This window comes from Syngnathus typhle, linkage group LG7 (genome assembly GCF_033458585.1).
Source record: "Syngnathus typhle isolate RoL2023-S1 ecotype Sweden linkage group LG7, RoL_Styp_1.0, whole genome shotgun sequence".
NCBI lineage: Eukaryota > Metazoa > Chordata > Actinopteri > Syngnathiformes > Syngnathidae > Syngnathus > Syngnathus typhle.
In genome coordinates this window covers 4,090,563-4,102,789 of record NC_083744.1, presented here as the reverse complement: position 1 = coordinate 4,102,789, position 12,227 = coordinate 4,090,563, and the positions used below count along the sequence as shown (strand labels likewise).

Here is a 12,227-nt window from a genome sequence, read left to right as displayed (position 1 = left end):
CCCCATTGAAATGAATGCACATGCTGTTAATCCATTTCAGCAATACACTGCTGCTATTTTGCAGCTGAGAGCAACTGGTGCGCTTCTTTAATCGGAAATGATTGACAGTGACTTCCTCGGGTGGGTGGCAATTTAATACTACAACACACGCACAGTTCTGCTCTGCTTCACAGTAGCCTGAGATGAAACTCATACTTTCATGTTCACAGCGAAAGAGAAAAGTAAATATAAACAGGAGCAAAGAAGCCTGTTGTCCACCTGCCTGCAGATAGTCTGGAGGTTTGATGTCATGCCTCTACCCTCGTCTCCATGTCCTCCTCATATTCATAATCCACGTAAGCCCTGTCGTACTCCAGGTCCTCTCCCTCGTACTCCAAGCCCTCGGCCTCGCAGATCAGTTCCTCCGTCTCGTACTCAAACGCCTCCTCGTCATACTCCAGCTCGCCGCCGTCGTACCCGAGGACCGGCGACCCGGCCTCCTCCCCGTCCTCTTCGTCGGCAGCACGTTTGGCGCTGCTGTTCTTCAAAATGCCGTGAATGATGGGCTCCTCTCCCGCCAGAGCCGCCTCCTCTTCCTCCTGTCGTCTTCTGTCCTTTCTGGCCTCACGCTCCTCCAAAAACTCCGCAGCGCCCTCCCCGACCACTATCACCTCCTCACCCACTTTAGGAGGCTCCTTGACCGGGTTGTGGTCATAGGAGAAGAGACGAAGGGACTGGAGGCGCTTCAGGTTGGGGAACTCGGATATCTTGTTGCGGTCCAGGTCCAGGATCTCCAAGCCCTCCATGCTTAGAAGGACTTTGGGGAAAGTCTGGAAGCGATTCCCGTAGAGCCACAGTCCCCTCAACGTCTCCATGCGGCACAGGTCAGGAGGCAACGTCTTGAGGCGGTTGTCACCTATCTGCAGGGACTTTAGGTTGGGAAGTTCGTAAAGTTCTTTCGGAAACCATTGAAAGTAGTTGCTCTCCAGCCACAGGCAGCGGAGATTCCGAAGGTTCTTCAGCTCGGGCGGGAGTGTCATGAGGCGGTTGCTGCCCAGGTAGAGGCGGCTGAGGTGAGCCAGCTGACAAATGGCCAGAGGAACATCCTCCATCTTGTTGAAGTCCAGGGCAAGAATCCGCAGACCTTGTAGCTGGGTGATACCCTCAGGAAGAACACGCAGGCTATTTCCACAAACGTAAAGCTTCTCCACATGCGTCAGTCCGCAAACCCGAGCAGGTAAGCGCTTAAATTTCCGGTAGCTCAAGTCCAAGACTGGATCTCCGCTTTCCAGCAACTCATCCACCCCCAGTGGAAGTTCTTCTTCCACTTCCTCCTCTTTTTTCTTCTTTTTCTTCCTCTGCACTATTCCCACCTCTTCGCCGTCTTTTCCCTCCACCTCGTCTTCCTCCTCATCGCCCTCGCCCTTCCCGGAGGAGTTGCCCATTCTGTGGCCCCCTGACTCTGCGCTTGAGTCAGAGCAGTCATGTGATGTGATGACAGACAAACTTGGTAACCGCTTTTGTTTTGAGCTTGCAAAAAAACATCACGCCTCAGGCCAATTAACTATCACCATGCCGCACTCCACTAGGCGTCTCTATGTGCCTTCATCTAGCACAATGCCGAGTAATAAAAATAGTAATAGTAGTAATAATAGTAGTAGTAGTAGTAATAGTAGTAGTAGTAGTACTGCAGGTAGTCAAGGTTAAATATATAAAAGTCAGTTTTGAGTTGAGTCTTTGCCAGTCTGACGCTTCGCTATCATTAATTTTTAAACACCTTTTAGGTCACATGATCAACACTCCTTATTAATACAGGTTCAACCTTAGCTTTACATTGTCAGCAACTGTCCACCTCAGCTCGGTGACCCCGCCGACGGCAACGAAAAACACTTAAAGGAAGTTGGTGCGGCTAGTCCCCATTAGAAACGGGCCGAGGTCCATCCGAAGGTCTGTTCCACAAAGGCGCAAGTAATTGCACATTTTAACAACACTGCAAAGCTGACCGCAAGCCGTTCGCGTGTTGCCATCGGGGAGAAGGTTCACATTCAACTGCTGCGCTTCCTCCCCCTTCTTTCTTTCCTTCCGTCTTTCCTTCCCTCTCCCCCACTGTGTAACCGGAACGGCTGGGCATCACATCACATTATCAAGTGCGTGAGTATCAATTGATACTAACTTGCCTCATTTTTAAATTCATGACAAAGGAAAACCTGACAACAAGCTAAGGTGGAAACTATGGATGGGAAAATATTTGCGAAACTGATGAATGGTATTTACAATCGGAGAAATAAATATGAGCCGTTGGTTTGTCTCACAGCTTTTTATTGACTAGTTTAAAAGCTGTGACGACAACCTCTGGTAACATTCGGCTAACAGGACACAAAGCAGGCACGCGAACACAGGACAACGTGACAGTCCTTGACCAACATGCACGTTGTTGTTAGAGCAATGTCACAATGAACATGCACAACTATTTTTGCAATCCACAGGGTCGGAACATATTCTTAGTTTATTTCATAATGTGTGTAATATTTTTCTGGCTCATAAATATTGTGCAATCAAATGAAGTGAGTACAGTTGAAACTGAGCGTGCCTTCTTGTGCCGCATGATGACGCACAGTGGCGCCTCTTCTTACAAGTGACCTCGTTTCTCTCCAGTTCAAACAGAAAAAGCTCACTAAACGGTGGCAACAATTAGCAGACAGTGAATAATTCAACAGTGCTGCTTTAATAAGTACAGTGGAGCCTCGGTTTTCGAACGTCCCGGTTCTCGAACAAATCGGTATTCGAACAAAAAATTTGAGATTTTTTTGCTTCGGATGTCGGACGAAATTCGGTTCCCTGCGTACTGAGGTCCACTTAAATTTTGGAAAGTACATCATGACTTTAAAAATATTTTCTAAATTTTAGCGACCGCTCTGTCACAATAATGCGACGAGCGCGGTGCAGTTGCGCGGTCGGCGACGCGCTACCGTTGCACGTTCGGCGGTGCACTGCAGTTGCGCGATTGGACAAAAATGCGCAAACGAAAAAAATGCTTAAAAAAGGCGTTGTTGTTTTTTTGGGCCTGGAACGGATTATTTTTTTTCCATTATTTGTAATGGGAAAATATGATTCGGAATTCGAACGATTTACTTCTCGAACAGCCTTGTGTTCGAAAACCGAACCTCCAGTGTATTTGCAAGCATGTTTAACTAAACTTACAAAAGTCCCCTAGTTTGAGTTTAATGCTAGCACATAATTCAAATTGCAGTAGACAGTCTGACAAAACTCATATTGATGCCCTCTTAACAAAGACAACTAATATTATGTGCTGTCACTTATTTGTGAAACTCTTCTTTATCATACACTGTGTTTGTATTATTCGGCCGTCTGGTGTTCAAGGCCATCACGATATCATAGGCATTGAAACATGAAATTATTTTCTGTACTATGTTAATGTCATAATTTCAAAATGATGTTTGTCAAAAAAGTCAGATGTGTCTATGAAATGACTTCATCCTTCCAGACCACTATGTAAATGGATTACGACTGTGAAGAAAAGCCTTGCAAAGCTGCTGAGGTCAGATGTTCAACGCCTCGATTTTTGAAGCGGCCCGGCGAGGAGGTGGCACGAGGGGAGAGGGGGGTGACTGGCTGCTTGAGGATAATCCTGTCTGATATGCTGATTCGCACTTTTCTGTTCCACATTGTCCTGAAATGACTTGGCCCATTTAGAGCAGCCGACAACAGACGAGACAGCTGAAGAGGTCAATGAATGTGACTGTAGAGGTGAATGCAAATGAAAAAATGATGCCGTGGTAAATATCTGTGCATCTGTGATATGATCCTTTTTGTAGACAAATTATAATTAGATAGCATATTATATCATAGGAGAATGACTTACAATTGGTGTCTTTGATGCCTTTGATTGGAAGGGCGACCAAATAGACACTATGCATGTAGACCTTCGTTGAGCTTTGAGAGCAGACCTCTTTCAAAGCGATGTCACATAGATATTGGCTTCAGAGATTTTAAAGAAGCACTGGAGCTCGGGAAAGGAACTTCGGGACGAGAAGCAGAGGAATAGAGAGGCCCAACGTAGGTTATGAATCTCACATTATTTTCCAAACCCCCCAAAAAAGCTCTCTGCTTTTATATAAGCAATTTTATTTGTCTTATCATTTTATTATTCGTGTTTGATCTTTGAGTGTGGACTACAGCATGGAGAAACAAATAAACTGTTGAATTTTGTTTAAAAAAGGAACAAGGTCATTGTGTTTGGCGTTTTTAAAAAGACAGCCTGTCAGTGTGCTTCATTACGGGTCATTCTAATCTTTGGACAGGCAATGGTTTTCTTTGATGACTGCAAATAGTGGCTTGATGGTACCGAGCAGCAAATAAAGCGAAGCACCCGTCTGACAACCTCTCGCTGACAGACAGTGACCCAATGCATCACTACACATGGAGTGTTTTCAAGGCACTCCACCATGTTCCAAACGCAAATCATGTCATTTAAAATTATTATTATTTTTTTTTAGGACGATCACTGATGCGAGTACATGTGTTTTATCCACCTGAGCACAAGTGTCTGTCTGAGCTGCTCGTTTGTACTTCCTGCTGGTTGAGGTCAGTATTAAAATGCAGTCACAAAATGATTGCTTTAATTTGAATTGTTTAGTTAATAAATTGCATATATGGCTAAACATATTGGACGGACAGACAGAAATAATACATTTTAAATCTAGTTAGAACCATCATTAAATACTGCTAATACCTTTAATGTGAATTTACATCGGTTTGATTTTTTTAACTTTAATAAGAAACGTACAAGTGCTGTATAATAGAAAAAAATATAAGAAAAAATACATTAACACTAACTGCATACTAATGTTAAAGTAATACTCCTCCATATTCATACAAGTAGATGGGCGTATTTGACACATTTGGGCAACATGAAGCCGGTCCTTTATTTACTGTACGCCGATTGGTCCAAAAGCCGTCGGACGATCGCCTCGGAATTTGTAATGAATGACACCATGAAATAGTCAGCAAGGCAAAACGAGGTAAATACATTCTAATTCGGCAGTTGTTCACAATTTTATAAATTGATCCGAACAGGATGAGTGAGTTGTACAGGCGCGCCCGCGTGTGCTTCTAAAGCGCAAAATATGTGAGTCTATTTTTATTTATTTTTATTATTTGTCTTAACGCTCCAATCCTGCAGACAGAAACACCCTCGCAGTCGATATTGAAATATTTGCCATTGATATTATTGCGATTAATGTGACAGTGCTAGAATGTGGTTTGGTAACGTCGTATTCGTGTCTATTTTTGGACTATATTAATATTACAATATGACATGAATTGTAGCAGAGCTCAGGTGCGTAATCATGATGCACGTCCAATTTGACAATAACAGCATCCCACATATCAAATTCATCATAAATTATTTATGTGTCTGTTCCTCTGCTCATTGTCCTCGTTAACTTGCGTTACAAGCAGGCTGCGAGCACACAGCAACGGGTAAAAAAAAACGAGAAAAAAAAAAAGCAGCTGTCTACACAGCACACTGTACCAACTTTCCCAGCCACTGTGTGCTTTAGACTGTGGCTCTGAGGAATGGGTGCCGGGGACCAGCAGACAGAGCCAGCGGGAAGCGCTCTTTTCACCTGGGAAGAGGTGCAGAAACACTGCAGCAGAAATGACCAGTGGTTGGTGATCAATCGGAAGGTGTACTGCGTCACCGAGTGGGCCAAGAGGCATCCTGGAGGCTTTCGGGTCATCCGGCATTATGCTGGAGAGGATGCCACGGTATGTGATGCTTGGGATTTTTTGTGTGATGTTTTTATAAAAAAATATTTTTTTTGTCTAGGAAGCATTTACTGCTTTTCATCCTGACAAGAAGTATGTGCAACGCTTTTTAAAGCCCTTGCTGATTGGAGAGCTGGCGGAAACAGAACCTAGCCAGGACAGAGCGAAAAATGTAAGAACCATCAAAAAAACATTTGGGAATAAGAATTAAAAATAATCTTTCCTAATTTTGATCCATCACAGCTGCTCTTGCGCTTGCAAAAGTCACATGACCAAATATTGTGGCCAGCAATGCCTCTTTACATCCTCTGTTGGGCCTTTTTGAGGATGGTATTCATGTAGGTCTCGAACTTCAGGTCTTGAGTGACTTGAGGGTCTCAACGGTTGGATTTCCGAAATCCTCACGGTGCGTGTTTATGCTCCTCCCCGTTTTCCAGGTTGCAGTCATCCAGGACTTCCGGGCTTTACATGCATATGCAGAGCAAAAGGGTCTGTTTCGGGCCCACTCTTTGTTCTTCTTAGCCCATTTGGCTCACATCCTGCTGATGGAGCTCCTAGCCTGGTTGCTCATACGTCTCGGGGGGACCGGCTGGATCCCGACGGCGCTCTGTTCCATCTTAATGGCAACTGCACAGGTAATAGCAACAACGTGATTACCTGTTGAGTTATTCTATGCAAAAACTGAGGCCTTTTTTCCCTCGTAAGATCCAGGCTGGATGGCTGCAGCATGATTTTGGTCATCTGTCTGTCTTCAAGAAATCCTCATGGAATCATCTTACGCAACAATTTCTCATTGGGCATTTGAAGGTAACAGAACGTCTTGTATAACCCTAATGACGTGGAAGGAAAGTACCTTTTCTCATCTACAGGGAGGTTCTGCTAACTGGTGGAATCATCGACACTTTCAGCATCACGCTAAACCCAACGTCTTTAGTAAAGACCCCGACGTCAACATGCTGAAGATATTTGTTGTCGGGGCCACTCAGCCTGTAGAGGCAAGTTTTACTTAATGGCTGGCCTAGCCACCAGCGCCCAACATGCTCCTGCCATCCTAACCCAGCAATCGTCTTTCTTTCACAGTATGGCACCAAAAAGATCAAACTTCTGCCCTACAACCATCAGCACTACTACTTCTTCCTGGGTATTCTCCTATTCTTCTCTCTCTTTTAAAATACAATATGAATCAATGAATTCAATGTTCCAATGTTTCGTTTTAGTTGGACCTCCACTGCTAATTCCAATTTATTTCCAACTTCAAATCATGCGTGTGATGATCTCACGGTGTGACTGGGTGGTAAGATGACGCCTCTGCTCAATTGAGAATTTGGAAACAGTTAGGAAGAGTTTTTTTTTTGCTTGTAAATATTTAAGACGAGCAAGAGTAGCATGTTGTTAGGAAACTTGCTGACAAGTTAACTTGCTAACAAGTTAGTTAGCTTGCGTGCTCAAAAACAATTCCTCATTTGGAGGCCTTGGTCATTTGCATGCTAAATAATTCACTGATTTGTCTACCAAAATTTGTCAAAGTAAAGAACATTTAATATTCACTGTGTGGTATTGTACATTATTGCTAACCGCTTCATTTCCCAATAGGCTTCAGTTTAAAAATGGCTTCTATTTGGTTTTACTATGTAAGACAGAGTAAAGAATTATCATCGGTTCGTTATATTAAGACGTTTTTTTTTCTTCTGTAGGATATGGTCTGGTGCTTTTCTTACTACCTTCGATACTTCAGTTGTTATGTTCCACTTTATGGTCTCCTGGGCTCAGTGGCGCTCATCATGTTTGTCAGGTAAGTGATTTAGTATTTCAATAAGCTCATGCCTTTTCAAATCATCTATTTGATGTAAAGTTAATGTGCTGTGGCTGCCAGGGTTGTGGGTTTAAATCATTGCTGAATAATACTGTGGTGGAAAATGAGCCCTTGGTTACTCCCGAATGTGAAGTAAATGATTTAGTGCTGACCAAAGTCACACTATGCGACCATTAACTGACAATATTACTTCGCAACGACGTGCGCGCTCATTCTTGTAGTCCATCTTACAAAGACGTTCGGAAGCTTGTGAATAATTCCAACATAAATGAAGATGATTGTTGCCATTGCATATATTAGAAATTAATTTGTCCCAAAATACTCTTACTATTTCAATGACGGCAAACCTGTTGACGTCATCCTAACAGTAGCACTTGATCCCACTGCTTGGATGCAATAAAGCATTTCTTTCATTTCTGTGTGTCCAATAAAACTCTGTGCAGCTCTGCTTACCTTTTGGCTTTGACAGGATAGCAGGGGCGTCGCAACTGTTGGAGGCTGTGTGTGTTTCTGAATTTGTCGTGCTTCACAGTTTTTGTCCTGCCATCATTGGCAAGTGGCTCAAGAGCTTCAGCCAGCCTTGCTTCCAAATCAGGGGAAGAGAAACCCGAGAGGTTACAGAATGCTTTTCAGAAATGGAAAAAAAAATCCTTGATTGTTTTAATTTCATACTTGATGATTGGACAGGTACCCTAGAGACCCGATAGTTGGTATACAAACAACAAAAAAGGACATTTTCTATGGTTACAGTACTTGTGCATAGGTCATGTACTGACAGTAACCACCTGCAGAGGCCACTGTTGTTCAACTAAATTCATCAAATAAATCAAAGCGTTCAATCTTTACCTTCAAGGTCATCGTTTTGGTGTGCTTCTCAGGTTTCTAGAGAGCCACTGGTTCGTGTGGGTGACTCAGATGAATCACCTCCCCATGGACATTGACCACGAGAAGCATCAAGACTGGCTCAGCTTGCAGGTGCTAGCTTGGAAATCTAGTCAACTTTTATTTTGTTGTCACTACTTGAGAATCATCGTGTGTCTCGTTTGTGCTTTAGCTACAAGCCACCTGCAACATTGAAAAGTCCCCCTTCAACGACTGGTTCAGTGGGCATCTCAATTTCCAGATAGAACATCAGTAAGTCCTTTCAGCAGGATAGCAAGAAACTTGGAAAGCTGAATGGCTACATTGTGCGTTGCAGTCTTTTCCCAACCATGCCGCGTCACAACTACCACCGGGTGGCGCCACTGGTGCGCGCCCTGTGTGAGAAACATAACATTTCTTACCAAGTGAAGACAATGGGGGAAGGTCTGGTTGATGTCTTCAGGTAACATCTGCTATTTGGACAAAAATCCATTTTGGTGTTTTAACCACTTGCTGTCTTCATTTTGCAGTTCACTGAAGACTTCAGGGAGTCTCTGGCTTGATGCATATCTTCATAAATGATCATTTTCATACATTAGCTTTTATTTTTTGTCTGGGATTGTATTGTATTTGATACTGTACTATGAAATGAAGTGTGTGAATGTGATTTTCTTGAGGACTGATGTAATTTCTTTTTAACATCTTTTAATAAAGGGACAACATTGTTGTCAAACTACAGTGATGTCATGGAATATTGATGATTTTGACGTCCACCAAAACCAAAATGAATTACAAGATTGTTTAACGTCAAATATTTGCCAGCTTTTAATCAGCTTGTCTTGCACTGGTTTCCATCGTATTTACAATCCTTTTGATTTGGACTCAATCTTCATTTACATAATTGAAGCACAACAGTAGAAATACAAATACACTCGTGCAGACAAACGACACAAAAATTGACAGCATTTGACGATCATTTACAGATTCCATGCAGAATTAAGGTGATGATTCAAATGTAGAATATGAACCTGTAATGCTTTTTGCATCTCCCGATTCATTCTGTAAACAGCAATATGCAAATTCATTGACTATACATACACCATAAGAAAAATGTGTCAAACTTCCTGGCACAAATTCCACAACAACCTTATTCACCGATTGATATTGCCATTAAGCATCAACATACGCCATATCCCCTTTCCAAGCATGTTCTGTATTTTACATAAATGTTGCGCACACCCAAAACTGTACATTTCCTGATCCACACAGGTTGAGACAGAATTGCGAATTAGCTTGCACATGTACAAAATGGGAGGTAATAAATACCGTATTGGCCCGAATATAAGACCATGTTTTTTGCATTAAAATAAGACATTCATTAAGTCAAATAAGTCTGCCATTCGGAGCCTAGACATTATACCCATTCACTTGTGCGCAGCGGTAAGTAAAAGGTTGCTGGCACCGCCTCACAGAGGCATTCCGGTCAAATGGGACGAGCCTCTAAAGTTTGTCCACCAGCTTACTGAACAACGACACCAGTCTCCGCGTGCTCTCCAGCTGCTCAGGTCTGACTTCGATGGCCATCAAGTTCTGATAGAAACTAGTCGGCACCATCCCTTGCTTTCCAGACAACTCGTTGTCTTCCCTGGCCGCCCGCTCGCTCTCCAACATCCTCTTGCCATCCGTGAGCAGTGATCGGGCCCGGGCTGCCTCTTCCCGAACCCGCTCGGCTAGCGCCCGGTCCCGCTCCAGGAAAGCTCGGTCCCGGTCTAGTAAGGCCCGGTCTCGATCAAGACACACCCTGTCCCGCTCCAGCGCGGCTCGGTCCCTTTCCAGCGTGGCCCGGTCCCGCTCTAACGCGGCCCGGTCCCGGTCCAGCGCGACCCGGTCCCGCTCCAGCGCGGCCCGGTCCCAGTCCTGCCTGTCGCGTAGCAGCTCGTGGTCGGAGGGGCTGCCGCAGGACGGTACCTCCACCTCTGCTTCCACCTCGAGGCCGCCCCTGGCGAGGCCTTCGTGCAGCAGCGCGATGTCGTGGGGGCGAAGCTGCTGGCCGGCGGCCTGCTGCGTGTCCATCTTAGCGTCACCGTTCACCTCTGGGACGTCCACGCTCAACAGGTTCTGTACAGCTGAAGAGTGCGCAAACACTCGCTTTAAGGATGGACGGCAATCAAGGCGTTTTGCTATCAAGACTTGGGTTCCCCTTTAATTGCTGACATCATCAACTGCCTGAATAGCCCACTATACAAAAAAAACTCGTGCAGAGATTCCTAGCACAACCTTACGTGACAAAACGAGCCACCCGGCCGGGCGTCAATCTCACCCGTGTCGACGTCTTCGTCACATGCCTCCGCTTCTTCGTCCGAGCCAAGCGGAGCCGTGTGCTGGGCCAAGTCGTCAAAGGTGAAGCGAGGCACGTGATTGTCGTTGTCATCCAGCGCCAACGGCTCCAGCCGCTTGGCGCTGGTGGCCAGACGCCCGGTGGACGCCTGGTCCATCAGCTGGAACCAGCGCCACAAGGGTCGCCCGGATCGCTCCATCCCGGCCGGCGGGTTCTTCAGAATCTGCGCCACAGAAAACTCGTCCAGCGTCAGCGACACAAAGCAAAGGCTTGCGACTGACCAGTTGCGCTCCACCCACCCGGTATTTCTCCTTCAGGTTGTCCCACTTCTTCTTGAGCTGGCGCGCCGACACCATCCCCTCGAGGCCCAGCTCCTGTCGGATGGCCCTGATGCCGAGCGCCGCGTCAACATTAGCGTACGTGCGAGTAGAAAGACGGACAGATGGATGGACAAACTGACCTCCAGCCCCGCATGGCCGAGTGCCTCTGTCCCGTGAAGATGGCGCTGTTGGCGGCCCGGAGCTCGATCATCTTCCTGATGTCTCGTTCCGTCACTGGAATGGATATGCATGCGCGCACAGAGTGAACACATGAAGGCCTGCCTACCGCGAACCATTACTTCCATCATTCATTCATCGGACTGAAAATAAATCCCTTAAATGAAAACTAGGAGATTTTAAATTGCCATTGCAAAAACTTGGCGAACTGATGACAACTCAGTTACTGGTCTGGTCTACAACAGCCATTAGAAACTGTGATGCAATTATTAGTTTATCAAAATACACAGCCTAGCACAAACGTAAACACATGCATGAAAAACGCACACTGGGACGCACGACCAAACAATATAACGAATTGATGAGGGCACATAAAAACACATTTATAAACACACACAAAGCAAAACCCATTTATAAACACACACATGGCCTAATGAACACGTCTTCTCCATACATGTGCACACATCAAACACTTGAACACGTGAATTCGAAATAGAAGTTGCAGTCGCACACGAAATCTCAAAGTCGACTTTCTCGCGTGTCCTAACTTGTGTGTTATAAAATGTATGAATAATATCCATAAAAATATCGAAATCTTACTTCTGTAAGCGAACGACATGCTTAGGTTCGTTTGGTAGACGTTTTCAATACAGAAGCAGTGACGTAGCTGACGCATCTTCTTCGCCTGTTCGGCAACAGTGCGTTAAGCTGCGTCTCCATCTAGCGGCTGAGTGGGTGAACTGCACAGACGTGGACAGGCAGGAAAAAAAAACTTGCTTGCTCCTAAGTGGTCTCAAAGTGTGCTACAGGGTGCAGAGCGCTGAGCAGGGACAAAGCAGAGTCTCAGTAAGTCTGTTCTTGTGACGTCATCAGTGCGGGCCCAAGTCCAATTGAAAGTGCAAAATAAATGGTACTGCTATCACACAAACATGTCACAGGGAAGGGAGGG

General features: G+C 45.0%; 3 protein-coding genes across 5 annotated transcripts; 1 reads left to right on the top strand and 2 right to left on the bottom strand.

Moving 5' to 3' along the window:
• Window positions 1–268: 268 nt before the first annotated feature.
• Window positions 269–1,424, bottom strand: LOC133156540 (leucine-rich repeat-containing protein 10B-like). Its single transcript, XM_061282353.1, has one exon. The coding sequence runs from the start codon at window positions 1,422–1,424 to the stop codon at window positions 288–290; it is 1,137 nt and encodes a 378-aa protein (XP_061138337.1). The 3' UTR covers window positions 269–287.
• A 3,516-nt stretch (window positions 1,425–4,940) lies between these two features.
• LOC133156531 (acyl-CoA Delta-6 desaturase-like) lies at window positions 4,941–9,185 on the top strand. Of its 3 annotated transcripts, none has more exons than XM_061282333.1 (13): window positions 4,941–5,021; window positions 5,562–5,769; window positions 5,831–5,941; window positions 6,207–6,404; window positions 6,475–6,576; window positions 6,639–6,764; window positions 6,850–6,910; window positions 6,987–7,063; window positions 7,464–7,561; window positions 8,461–8,557; window positions 8,637–8,716; window positions 8,781–8,906; window positions 8,974–9,185. In XM_061282333.1, the coding sequence occupies exons 2-13, from the start codon at window positions 5,578–5,580 to the stop codon at window positions 9,023–9,025; spliced, it is 1,320 nt and encodes a 439-aa protein (XP_061138317.1). In that variant the 5' UTR covers window positions 4,941–5,021; window positions 5,562–5,577; the 3' UTR covers window positions 9,026–9,185. The 3 variants fall into 3 exon arrangements, with proteins under 3 accessions (XP_061138317.1, XP_061138318.1, XP_061138316.1); XM_061282334.1 differs by having other exon boundaries at window positions 4,964–5,128; window positions 6,678–6,764; XM_061282332.1 differs by having other exon boundaries at window positions 4,964–5,128.
• Window positions 9,186–9,240: 55 nt separating this feature from the next.
• Window positions 9,241–12,014, bottom strand: LOC133156544 (uncharacterized). The gene is made up of 5 exons (XM_061282355.1): window positions 11,879–12,014; window positions 11,242–11,335; window positions 11,081–11,168; window positions 10,764–11,004; window positions 9,241–10,569 (listed from the first exon to the last, which is right to left on the bottom strand). Exons 1-5 carry the CDS (start codon window positions 11,952–11,954, stop codon window positions 9,944–9,946), a joined length of 1,125 nt encoding a protein of 374 aa, XP_061138339.1. The 5' UTR covers window positions 11,955–12,014; the 3' UTR covers window positions 9,241–9,943.
• Between the last annotated feature and the right edge of the window lie 213 nt (window positions 12,015–12,227).

Coding starts and splice junctions, on each gene's coding strand:
- LOC133156540 (XM_061282353.1), bottom strand. CDS start 1,424: ATGGGCAACTCCTCCGGGAAGGGCGAGGGCGATGAGGAGGAAGACGAG.
- LOC133156544 (XM_061282355.1), bottom strand. CDS start 11,954: ATGCGTCAGCTACGTCACTGCTTCTGTATTGAAAACGTCTACCAAACG. Junction 11,336..11,878: donor CATGTCGTTCGCTTACAGAA/GTAAGATTTCGA, acceptor TATCCATTCCAG/TGACGGAACGAGACATCAGG. Junction 11,169..11,241: donor TCGGCCATGCGGGGCTGGAG/GTCAGTTTGTCC, acceptor GCTCGGCATCAG/GGCCATCCGACAGGAGCTGG.
- LOC133156531 (XM_061282333.1), top strand. CDS start 5,578: ATGGGTGCCGGGGACCAGCAGACAGAGCCAGCGGGAAGCGCTCTTTTC. Junction 5,770..5,830: donor ATGCTGGAGAGGATGCCACG/GTATGTGATGCT, acceptor TTTTTTGTCTAG/GAAGCATTTACTGCTTTTCA. Junction 6,577..6,638: donor TTCTCATTGGGCATTTGAAG/GTAACAGAACGT, acceptor TCTCATCTACAG/GGAGGTTCTGCTAACTGGTG.